The following is a 13,453-nucleotide window of genomic DNA, read 5'->3' on the forward strand; positions in this document are numbered from 1 at the left end:
GATATGGTGTAAATGAATCGGGATCTACTTTGTAATTTACCCAAAATCTATATATATATATATATATATATATATATAAGCAAAGTTTAGAAAAAGTTTAATTAGAATTTGAAATTAGAATTCAATTCTGCGCATGTGTCTAAATTTATGTGGGGACCATACCATAATTACACTCATTTTAATTTGATATACCCAATAATTCTTAATTTTGTTAAGAAGTCTTAATTTTGTCAAAGAAACCTACTTTAGTAGTCAATAATCAATTTTTTCGAAGTCGTTTGATCCTTTTTCTTGAACGTCATAAATTTTCTATCTAGTAGAAATGAATTATACATGTACATTAGACATCAGATAAATCAATGATTTACTAGAATTTTCTAATCCATCTACTTTTACTTAGAAAATGTGAGCCATCGGTTCAGGTATAAGATACTATCATTATTGCCTGGACAATTAGACATCCGACCCATAATCGCAACGACCCAAGATCGCAATGACCCAAGAGCAGAGTTCTACCAATTGAGCTATATCCCTCGAGCCAAGTGGGCATCCCAAAAACACTTGGGTCAAAATATGAATTTCAAGTTAAGTTTTGAATTAGTGGATGCTGCCAAAGGAAGTGCGATGCCTTATGGAAAATGTGGTTAGAAATCCATAATAGAGATCAACCACAACAATTGAATTGATTATCTTCATACATAAGTATACTGGATTACCTAGTATCTTCATGCATAAGGATACTGGATTACTTAGTAATAGTATAAAAGATTTTATAATCATCATAAACCTCCCTTTTTATTTTCTATTGCAATTTTTGGATTCAAAAAATTTCCCATTTTATATTTTTTTAACTATATTTAGAAAATTAAAATATTTTTTTTTCTCAAGTGGATAATGTGTTTATTCTAACTATATTTAGTATCATATATGTAAGGGTCATAGTGGGGATCATCACTATTAGATACACTATTTAGATAACTAAAATTAGTCACTTCAACAGTCTTTGATGGTTATATGGGTATCCAAAATACGAACGAGATGGATGTTTGTTGTCCCAACCATTCTTCTTAGTCCCGATATATATATATATATATATATATCATTTTTTTTTTCAATTACTCATTTTGGGTTCTTATTTTTGATAGTATCCAGGCCTAAGTAGAAACAAGGATCCTAGGTATTTTACTTGCTGTTTGGTAGACTGAGTTTGGTTCACTGCAGCTATATTGGGCTGATAACGAATCAAGTTGTGCACAAAGCGTGGGCCCTACAACATGTACATGTCCATACATGCAAACATATACATATTGTAAAATAAATAGCTAAAGAACAACAAGGAAATAAAGAAAAAACATGTAAGGACGTCAGAGATCCTTAGAAAATAAAGTGACATGTCATTATTTTGAGTTTTAGTACATTGGGTCCTATTCCTTGCTAGGATATGCCATGAGGTTCAAATAAGTTCAAAAGTCATAGACTTGGATAGCTCTTTGTAGATTTCCAAGATTTGTGAGGTTTGAATCCCCTTGAATCCAAGTGTATCCTCTAGCATTTATCTTAGGATCCCTCATAGTACTTCCCTCTTTCCTCTATTTTTTGAGGTTCAAATGAGTCTTTTAAAATCTCTTTTTACTCTGATTAAGTGTTGCTAAATGCCTTTTGTTGATGGCTTGATCCCTCTTTTATAGTACCTTCTTTGCGTTTTTGGTGTGCCATTGATTCCCTCCATTTGCTATCCTGGGTATCAGAATCAATGTTGTGTCAACAACATTGATGGCTGGTCCTTCCCTTATTTTCTCACTACTTCTTCTTTTGAGGTTTCCCCCCCAAAAGTCCCCAGTTGAAGTTCCTTTTCTAGGGGGTCCTAAGGGTTGACTTTTAAGCTTATTTTCCCAAAGCTTCTAGATGGACCTTTTCCGACCCCTACTCTTGGCTATTTTACCTTATGTCCTTATCTCTAAATGGGTAGATTCCCTCTTGTCATGCTAAAAGATCCCCATCCATCTTCCTTCATGGTTCACCTTTTTTCATTTCTTGAGGTACTAGACTTCTTTTTATCAAGTGTTGATTCCTAAGTCATTGGCTCTTTTTTTGAGTCATAGGCGGCTGATGGGACATGCCCATATATGTTCCCTGTGTCTACAAGCATGCTTCATTGAGCTGTCCAAATCATAGTTGATCATTTCTTGCACTTCTCGAGGATCCCTTTTGTTCTGGCAGTTCCAAGGTATTCTGGTCTAGTTCCTTTCTAGGCTCTTCGAGAGCTCTTCTCACAAAGGTTGGGCTAAGCTCCATTTTTTCCTTTTTCCTTCATTTTCCAAGGCCCAGAGCTTGCCCATTCATGGGTTTAGGCTTCCTTTTACTTATTTTATGAGGGCCCTGGTTGGCGGATTAGGCATTCCCTATCTTTGAGAGCCTTTTAGTTTTTAGATTTCAACACTTGTGATATTTTGGATCTCAACACTCATGTACTACTTTCTCCAAAAAAAAAAAAAAAAAAAAAAAAAAAAAAAAAAACTCATGTACTATAATGACAAGCAAATATTTTTGAGAGTTTTATTTTTTAAGTAAAATTAGAAATATCTATATAATTATATGAAGTGGCCAGCCGATTAATGTAATGAAAATGGAATATTTTTGGAAGTTTTGTTTTTTTTTTTTGGTTTTTTGTTTTAATAAAAAAAACCCCTTTAAACATGTAAATACTTTTTTAGCATGTTGTAATTATCTCTAAAAAAAAAAAAATTTTGTTTTGTTGGAAATAGTGTAATTTTTATGCATTAAATGACAAACCAGTTAAGGTAAAAATGAGAGTTTTTTTAGGAGTAATTTAAGGAGGCCATTTACTCTTGAATTAAATGCAATAGACTTTACAAACTTTAAGGAGCAATTGATTTATTGAAGAGTATTTAATTAGATTTATTGAAGAGTATTTAATGAGACTCATTATTATTGTCAAATATTTATGAAGTGTATGAATTGTTATTTATCATTGGGCTTTGTAAGTTTACATCACTCTAAAAAATGACATATGTCATGTTATATATTTTGGTAAAGGGGCACGTGTCATCATTTTGTACGTTTTTGGATTCAACTTTTAAATATGAAAGCTTATCTTGTAAAAAAATAATGAGAGTTTTTTTCCCCTTACTTGATATGTAACTCAAAAGGACATGTATGACATTTATGTGCCATATTTAATTGTCCTAATTTAAACCCAAATCACTGAAAATATGGCAAAATATTAATGAAATTAATAGTGAACATTAAGTGCATACTTTTATTTCTATTTATCAATTATTAATGACACATGGCAAATAATGACATGTACAAATGATTGTTTGTCCATGTAATACCAATTAAAGGTAGGAAATTGCTATATATTTTTATAATTTATACTAGTACACTTTGCAAAGTGAACATATGTCTTCATAGAATGCATCCTTTAGTGTAGGATCCAACTTTTAATAGATATAATATAATAAATAGATAGGTATGAAATATAAGTGGGTTCTGGTTAGTTTAACTGGTAAAGTTTTTGATGGTTGAATAGGAGATCCGTGGTTCAATTGTTGCCTATACTAAAAATTGATTGGTGTCTTGGTTTGTTGATAAAGAGAAAAAATCACAGAAATAAACACCATAAGTTGAAACTTAAAAAAAAAAAAATGAAAAATGAAATTTATGGTAGTTATTAATACGCATTTATTTTAATTTGTTTGTGTATAAATATTAAATATGAATTTGATAATTATGAAAATTTTTAATAGGTATTTATTATGATTGTATTTTTAAATTCAACTATATATATATGGTAATTATTAATATATATTTATTAAAATTTAATTTGTATATGAAACTATTTATTTAATTAATTAAAGAAAATATGATGCGTCAAGATTCTAATTAAAGGTTTAAATATAGAATATAATTTTACCTCGATTAAAAGAATATATCAAAATATTGATGTGTAAAATTTTAAGTCCAGATATGTAGCAAAATATTATGAGATCAACTATAAGTCAAACATATTCATTATATATATATATCACTCTCAGTAAATTTATAATGCCAACATATCCGATTGACTGAGACATATAAACATCGAATTTATATATTATACAAGTTGGATCCCAAAACTAGAGGTGCAGACCATGATGACAAATGTTCATTTCTCAAAGCATACAATAATCACATTTAGTGACTTCCTACATGAAGTTGGTATGATATGGACAAGCAATGCCACATGTTAGACAATTATTAGGAAAAATAAACTTGCATTTCTAAGGGTCCGTTTGGTTGGGGAGATGGAAGAGTAGGAGTATAGAAAATTGTGGGAGGATAGAAAAGTGGGAAGATAGAAAAGATTTAGTTTTCTCTCATTTTTTTTTGGTTGGAGGGGTAGAAAAGTGGAGAGATGGAAATTTTTTTGTTTGGTTGAGATGAAAAATGAGAGGACAGAAAATGAAGTTGGTATAAACTTACCATTATGTCCTTACCAAATATATAATAAAAAAGTAACACATTTTTAATTAAAAAAAATTTTGTATGGAAACTTCAATTTTTTTTTTTTTAAAGTTATAAAATATGCAAATGTCAAAAGGATAAAAAAAAAAAAAGAAACAAAAAAAGATCCAAACCAGAACCAACATACCGTGTGTAAGAAATAAAAGACCTTTAACCAAAAAAAAAAAGGGGGGGGGGGGGGGGGAAGCAAAAAGAAGAAAAGGACAAAAATTTGGTTAGTGGCAATTTTATCATTCACCAACAACAGGCACAATCATGCTTGTTTTCTCTCCATTTTGGAGAGACAGTTTTTTTTTTTAATGGGCAATGCCTGGCCCCATCCAAAAATTTTTATCTTCTTCACTCCTTACCAAACAAGACCTACTTCCATTTTCTCTTATATATATATATATATATATATATATATATTTATTCCATCTACCCTATTTCACCTCCAACCAAACATACTCTAAAGTTATAGCTTATTTATGAAAAAATGTATATTTATTTATTTATTGTTATTACTAGTCGCTAAGCTGTGCGATGCACGGGATAGTTAAATAAAAACAAAAAGTATTTGTTTTATTTAAAGGTCTATGACTTGACTTAAAAAAAAATGTATAACAATGAATAAAAATAAGGAATTTTTTGTTCAATATAATGGTTTAGAATTTTTTTTTCTTTCCTATTATTGGTTACACATAACACATCCTGGTGTGGGCTATTCTATTGTGATAAATTCACACAATACTCAATTGCAATTAAATCTACTATCCACCACCAATCTAATCTATGTTATCTTGATAGTAGATTTACAAATTGCATTCTCATGTCCTCCATCATTTAAAAGGTAACTGAAGTAATGATTGTATGTAATGTATAAATTTTATTATTTTACAATATAAAAATTTTTTAAAATAAAATCTAAAGTTCTAAAAATTTTTTGAAATAAAATTTTAAATTCCTTAAAACTTAGTTAATATAGTTTCCATTTCACCTAAAAGTGAACTATCACAATTAATGAGAATTTAACCATTTTTTTCAAAGAGAAGATAACCATAGGCCCAATTTTTATTTTATAGCATAGGATGTTACAGTTAGATCCATATTATGTGTAATACGTTAGTCCATTTTGATAATTTCAAATAATATCCTAATACCTATCTATATGAGTTTTATTTTTAATGATGCCATAAAAGATGGAGTTTAATAAAAGTCATTTAAGATTGAACCTATCCAATAATTATATAAAAATAAAATGTATTTCAAAAGCCTTTTAATTGTAAATTTTTTTAATCATAAAATAGACTCTATCTAAACTCTAAAGGAAAGCATTTGAAATGATCACATTATTGATACCATATCATGATGGTTGCAAATAGCAATGTTATTATTCATGATTAATAGATGAACAATGAACTGTAAATTAACAATTTAATAGTTCAAATATCAAGTTTAAACTACAACACATATACAGAAGACTCTAAATATTGGAACATACTTTTTCTGCCATTTTTATTATTCAATTAAAACCAAAGTTTCAAAGATAATTCCAATTCAATTAAACCCAATGCATACATACATATGAGCATAAAAAATTCTAAAAATAAAAACAATAATCTCCAAAAGCCTCTGTCTAATACAATCACTATTTATTTATTTATTTATTTTTTCAGATTGTGCATTTTGTAGTTCTTTTTCCTTTTATGTTTCATTAAATTTTTTCTAATTGACCAAAATATCTCTCATATATGTTAACATTAAACCTGATAAGAAAACTTTACATAGCTTTTGTTTTGAAGGCACTCCAAGAACCAAAATTAATGCAAGAGACTGTATAGCAGAGTGGTGTTGGAAGAATAATCCAAAAAAAAAAAAAAAAAATTTGAAATATAATATAGGAATGAAAAGCCGAGTTGAAATTGTAACAAATAATCCCTAAAAAAAAACTATTTATAATATAATATAGGGTTATGGATTCCTAATCAAATTTGTTTAGGGTTATGGATTCCTAATCAAATTTGGTTATATATATATTTTTTAAAAGATGAATATGTTGGTAGAGTACATTTGATATAAAATTTAAATCCTATTGTAATTAAAAATGATATATATTTGTTGAGTCTCATTTGATATAATTATAGAGTTTAAATCCTATTGAAATTATAATTTCTAATCAATGTTAATATAAAAAAAATGAAAAAAAGAAGAGAAAGAAAATGTAATTAGTAGATATAAGGAAATATGATAGAATTTTTTTTTTAAAAAAATGTCATAAACATAGAAATGATTAAATTAATAGAGATATATTTCATTTTTTGGGATAAATTTATATTAATGGAGTTATTATATAGTTTGTTAGGTTTATCTAAAAATTCTCTTAGGTGATAATTTAGGTTTCCTTTAAGTATAGTGGTTGTATGACACCAAACAACTAAATTTAATTTAAAAAAAAAAAGAAATTTAATAAATTTTTTGCAATTTGGTGCCATAAAATTGAAAGAATTAAATCGAATTAAAAAAATATAAATGAAAAATGCTAATATGAAAAATTGTGGAGAGGTCAACTAAAAATCAAAGGTTTCGGTTATATATATATATAAACATGGTAGATTTGAACCTTTGGATCAACTCCATATTACTTGCTTTTATCATGTACGATAAAAATTGATTTTTGGTATTGATGTGATTTAGGTCCCTTATGGAAGGGGGTTGGGTGGGCGAGCATTTTACCTATGTGAAAAAAGAAAAAAAGAAGAAGAAAAAAGATGCAATCATTTTAATTTCCAGCTTAGAGCTTGGTGCAATCTGTTGGCTTGAAAGATACAGTTTTCTTCACTAGGTCATAGCCTACCAACAAGTTGGACTGGGCCAAGTTACCGAAGATGGAAAGTGTTTCACCAGCCCCAAAAGCCAAGCACAAAAATCTCTCACTTAGTCTAATGAAGGTGGTTTTTGGACTCAACATTACATCTGCACCAGTAAAATGTGCTGTGATTCTTGGTGCACCTATATCATCTTTTGAGGTCTTGTAGCAAAGACTTAGAATTAGACTCGGGTCTTCACTGCGCTTTAAATGAATTGCTTCTTCTACTGCTAATTCAAACTTGGAGTAGAAATATTCTGGCAATATTGTCAATGTTGTGCCTGAATCAATGATAATATTTCCCGTTAAATCTTCGAACGTAGAAGAATCGCTTAACTCCAATCTTTTGCTGCCAACACTCATTGCTTCGAGTGTTAAGAAGTAGTAGGTGACTGGGTTTTGGGGGTTGTGGACTATGGGAGTAGATACGACTCCAGAACCCGAAACCACGGCATTGCTACCGAAATTCAATTTGCTTGAGTTTTTGTCTTTTGAATTTAATGGTATCAAGCAGTGGGAGAACTTGCCACCAATAGAAGAATGCAATTGGGAAACAAGGGAAACTGCGCCGCCTCCAAGGCCAACAACGCCAGAACCTTCCTTACCAAAGGATCCATGATTATCATGTCCACATCCTATGATGGTCTTAGGAAAAGGCACAGACTGACTTGTAGTTGATCCTAGAGTGAGAGTGTCCATAGCAAGTTCTCCATTTGTGAATGAAGAATCGCCATAAGACATTGAATATTGGCAATTTTTTCCATCATTTGAGCACTTGGTTCTTTCTAGAGACTTACATTGAGATGAAGAGCAAGAAACTTTTTTGTAGGTTTCGGACTTTTTAGGATTAAAAAGTGGAGCTGTTTGGTTGTAGCACTTAGTGCAAGGTGTGCACTGTATCCAAATCAAATCACTACCAGTATCAACAATGCTTAACATTGGGACTGGTGGTTTACCAACAGAGTATTTTATAAGGAATTCACCGCTATTTGAGATTACATCTGTTTGGAGTGAATTGGTAGAGACCGAGGACTTTGGCTTAAAATGATTGACACGGTTAACAGAACGATGCAAGGCATTAGCTATGCGCTGCGAAGAAGTTTCTGAAGGGTTGTAGAAGGGAGAATTTGGGGAGTCACGGTGGATGAGATCCACACTAAAGCCCCCATTGAGAGCCTCAGTGAGAGAGAAGCTACAAAGAAAGACAACGGAGAACGTAGTTGCCAATGTAGCAAAAGAGAGAAGTGAGTGATGATGAGATGTCATGATTTTCATTTTGAGAAGGTGATGAAGATGAAAATGTGTAGGATCTAAGTGTATGTTTATAAATAGGGTCATGCTAACGAGTTTCCTTAGGGCACTGGTTAAGAATCTATTTAAGGAAAGTTTTAATATCACTTTTATGGGAAATGAAAAAACTATCAAAACATTAATTGTTTTTTTTTCTTTTCCCATAAAAACTTTCTTTAGCTGGATTCTTAATCAGTGGCCTAAGGGCACTCGTTAGCATTTCTCTTATAAATATCATCCTACATGGAGTAATTATCCTTGGAGAACTCAAAACAAAAGTAATACTCTCTTTTCTCACGGTATAATTGATTACAGATCCCATTAAACAAATTTATTGACGGTTCATGTGAAAGGAGTAGCGCATTAATGTAATCTAGGTGTATTTAAAATTAGGGAAATGCTAATAAATGCCCTCAGGGCATTGGTTAACAATCTATTTAAAGAAAGTTTTTATGAAAAAAGAAAAAAAAAACAATTAATATTTGACAGCTTTTTTCATTTTCCATAGAAATGGTAAACTTTTCTAAAATGAATTGTTAACCAATATTCTAAGGACACTCATTAGCATGATTCTTAAAATTATTCACACCAATCCATCTAATATAGAATGAGACCCACAATTTGCCCAACAACCCCAAAAAACACTCATATTAGCTTATGAAAAATTGTGCAAATTAAGATTCTAGTTACAGTGTGCAAATATATATACGATTATGGTTTATATGCAAATTTATTTTTTAATATTTCTTTACTTATAAAGACAGAGATAGATGATTTGAGAGAGTAGTAAAAAATTGATAAAGAAATAGGATTTTAATAAAATATAGAGTATAATAGATAATTTGATATGAATTATTATTTTTTGGGATAGCAAATGTGAGAGTTTTTGAAAAGTGGTCATATATAATTAAAAAAAAGTTCTTATATTATAGCGAATGAAAATAATATATAATTAAAGATAAATTTTACGTAAAATTATTTATTTATTTTAATTGAGGAATGCATATAGGATAAAGACAAAGATACATGACCTTATTGTAACGGATGATGTACAAGAATCAATTTGCATGTAACCGTCGGGAATAATATATGGGTAGATGAAACTATCAGATCATAATTTTTTTTTTAAATAAAGAAAAGAAAAAAAGAAAGAAGATGAAAATATTTAGAAGTTTTAAAAATAAATAAGATAAGTATGTTAATTTTAAAAGTTTTATTTTTTTGTTGATAATCCAAGTACTTTTAAAAGTTTTTTTTTTTTTTTTTTTTTTTTAATGATAAATAAGATAAGTATGTTATTCATTTTGTAAACGTGTACAAATTATCTAATCTCACGCCTGCCTGATGTTGGTAGGCCAGGTGCCGTTCATGCATGGCTTTTTGTCCATTAACACAAGTTGGCTATTACCATTACATACAATTATTTTCTTTCTAATTTAAACTCGTTTTTTTTTTTTTTTTTGTTGAGAAAAAAAAAAAAAAAAATATATATATATATATATTTATATATGAGTTGGGTTCAAGTTACATCTGGTGTAACTTTAAGCAATATTACACCACTTAATATTTTTTAATTGAATGCAAATTTTGACAAATCCACCGTTAGATTAGATTATTTTCGTATATTCTCTATGCTTACAAAATTTTAAGGTGATCGAAGATCAATAGCCATGTCATCAATCAAATGTTTAAATTTAAGTTTTTGTAGTTTGAAATAATGCATAAAAGTTGAGTTTATAAATCGAATGGTAAATTACATTTGATCATCATGAAAATTGACATGCATATTAAGACCATATAGAATATGTAATTCAACGGTTAGATTTTCATTACATGAATTCAATAATAAGTTATTGGGTGGTGTACCATTGCTTAAAGTTACACTAGGTGTAACTTGAACCCAACCCTATACACATACACGCACACAAGCCTTTAGCGCGTGCTTAGAGGCTCTTTTAATTTTTTTTTTTCCATAAAAGTTAATAATTTGCATCCATTATAAATTAGGATTACTAAATTTTCCAATCACAAAAATACCTAGAGGTGTGATGAGTGTTATGCGTTTGTACCAAGTATTAAAATTATTAACCTTTCTCCACGCATAACACTCATCACATCCCTAGGAATTTTTGTGATTGAAAAATGTAGTAATCCTAATTTATAATAGATGCAAATTATTAACATTTACAAAAAAAAAATAAAATAAAATAGAAGAGCCTCTGAGTACGCGTGTGAGCGCATGCTCAGAGGCTAGTTAAATTTTAAGAATTTGAATTTCAAAACATATACATGTGTTGCATATTTTTAACTTCAGTTTTTTTAGTAGTAGTTATCTGAAACTCTTGTTAAAGATTTTTTTTAAAAAAAAAAATTGTATTTTATAAGAATATGAACTTGGGTTGGGCTTGGGCGTGGTACCTTTTTTTTTTAAATAAAATTTTGGACGTGGTAGTGGTATTTAAAATTTTATGAATTTGTTTTTTAACTTCAGTTTGTTTTAGCAGTAGTTATCTGAAAGTTTTGTTAAAGATTTAAAAGCAAGGTTTTTTTTGGGATAAATTTGAAAGTGGTTTTTTTTAGGGAAAAGTTGAACGTGGGTTTGAATGTGGTATTTGAAATTTTTTGGATTTTTTTTTTGGATATGATTGATTTCTACTAAAATAAATATTCAAATTTCTTTATATGTCCTTAGATTTTTATTTTTTATTTTATTTATTTATTTTTTAAGTGTAGTATGTAATATGTGGGGGCTAGTTAATTAGGAAGTATTGTTAAAAGTAGTATTAACTGGGCCTATGGCCCAATCCGAGGACGTTAGACTATCCGACGAGGCCCAAATAAGGCTATGAAAAGAATAAAGTTAAGAGAGGAGTAGAGACAATGTGAGATGGGTCCAATAAGCGTCCGAGGATAAAAGTCTTCTCGGCAACGTGTGTCCAAGGTAAATCTGAGTACCATACCATCACAGACTTACTTCAGAGTTACACCACAACTAAGGTTGGGACATTGGACTAGGGATAAGAAAAGAAAGCTAAACAAATATCTTCAAAAGCTGCTACTTGCGCATTAAATACCTTTCAACCAACTCTCTGGCCGCATTAATGTGGAAATGATGCCTGAATAGTGATCAAGTAGCCTTACAGCTACTGGTTGATGGTTTTAGGAGGTGCTGGATGGGACAAGAAGGAGTCCCCCGAATCTAATCTACACGTGTGTGGTAAGGATGACACCAAGATTGCAATATATAACTCGGAAGAATGCACTGAGAAGGGGGATTTTGGAACTCTTGTACAATTTCTATCTTGAAGAAAACCATATGAAACAAATGACTTAGTTTGTTCCGAGGATAAGTTTGATAATCTTATTTGTGTCAAACCGTCTTGAATCGTTGAGTCTAATCGTTTTTCTTCTGGGATAAATCTAGTTCTTCTATCCACGCTCTACAAATTTATTGTTTGGGCCGTTAGCGTTTGAGCCCATTCCGGTTTTGGGATCAATACAATTTTAGTCCTTACAATTGGCGCCGTCTGTGGGAAGAGGTTGATCTAGGCCAAAAGAAATTCGGTTACAACGTTCACGATGGAGGAAGCAGGTCCACACCAGGCAGTAGTGGGGCCACACCAGATAGATGCTGACCCACACCAAGCAGAATCAAGGGGTTCCCAGCATGGCAATTCGCACCGGGGCCTCGAACGGAGAGAGGGCCGTGAGGGAAGTGTACGCACAACTCATACCAGCAAAAGCCAGTCTTGAGGGAAGAGTCATGTCTCCTATGCAAAGAATGATAGAGACATGCAACGTGAAATTGACGAATTGAAAAGAGAGTTGCATCATGCTTGACGAAGACGTTCCCCACCCAGCTCCGAGCCTTCCTCCGAAGAGACAGATGGTGCTAGTTATAGACGGAGATCCAGAACCTCGCCTAGCGAGACTTTTTCTTACAAAGAGGAGCATCACCATTGACGTAGGTACAAAAGTCCGCCTTGCAGAGGCTTGGGGAATAATGCCATGAACAAAGTGTTAAGACAAGTTTCCAAATCACCCTTCACAAGGAATATAGAGGATGCGAATCTTCCTCGGCAATTTCATCAGCCTACATTCACCCTATATAATGGTCGGACAGACTCGGTAGAACACATTAGCCATTTCAGCCAAAGGATGACTATCTATTCCAGAGATGAGGCTTTGATGTGTAAGGTCTTTCTATCAAGCTTGGGCTTGTGGCGATGGGATGGTTCAACGATTTAAGGGCTGATTCTATCGATTCCTTTAAGAAAATTACCCGGGCTTTTGGCGCTTGCTTTATTACCTGCAGCAGGATTCCTCGGCCTTTGGGGTCCTTGTTGTCTATGTCCATGTAAGAGGGTGAGACTTTTAAAACTTATTCAGATAGATACTGAGAAATGTTTAATGAGATAGAAGGGGAGCATGATGATGTGGCTATCAGTAATTTCAAGGCTGGTCTTCCAGCCGAGCATGATTTGAGGAAATCTTTAACTGGTAAACCTGTCACTAGTGTACATCAATTGATGGATCGGATTGACAAGTACAGAAGAGTAGAAGAAGACCAACTGCAGGGAAAAGGAAAGGCTAAGGTAATCCCTCAGGAGAGGAGGGATTTCAGGTCGGGCCGGTACAACAACAATTGTCCTCGGAAAGACTTTCCTGGGTAGTCAGGTTCTGCTAACACCCAGGCGGTTAATGCTATGTGTCGGGAGCCAGTACAACAGGTACTGGAGAAGATCAAGAACGAACCATTTTTTAAATGGCCTAACAAGATGGCAGGAGAGC

General features: G+C 31.6%; 1 protein-coding gene across 1 annotated transcript; it reads right to left on the reverse strand.

Annotated features, from left to right (window-relative positions):
• Window positions 1-7,297: 7,297 nt before the first annotated feature.
• Window positions 7,298-8,638, reverse strand: LOC126721864 (aspartic proteinase CDR1-like). Its single transcript, XM_050424939.1, has one exon. It carries the CDS (start codon window positions 8,636-8,638, stop codon window positions 7,298-7,300), a length of 1,341 nt encoding a protein of 446 aa, XP_050280896.1.
• Between the last annotated feature and the right edge of the window lie 4,815 nt (window positions 8,639-13,453).

Source organism: Quercus robur, chromosome 4 (genome assembly GCF_932294415.1).
Source record: "Quercus robur chromosome 4, dhQueRobu3.1, whole genome shotgun sequence".
NCBI classification, from domain to species: Eukaryota; Viridiplantae; Streptophyta; class Magnoliopsida; order Fagales; family Fagaceae; genus Quercus; species Quercus robur.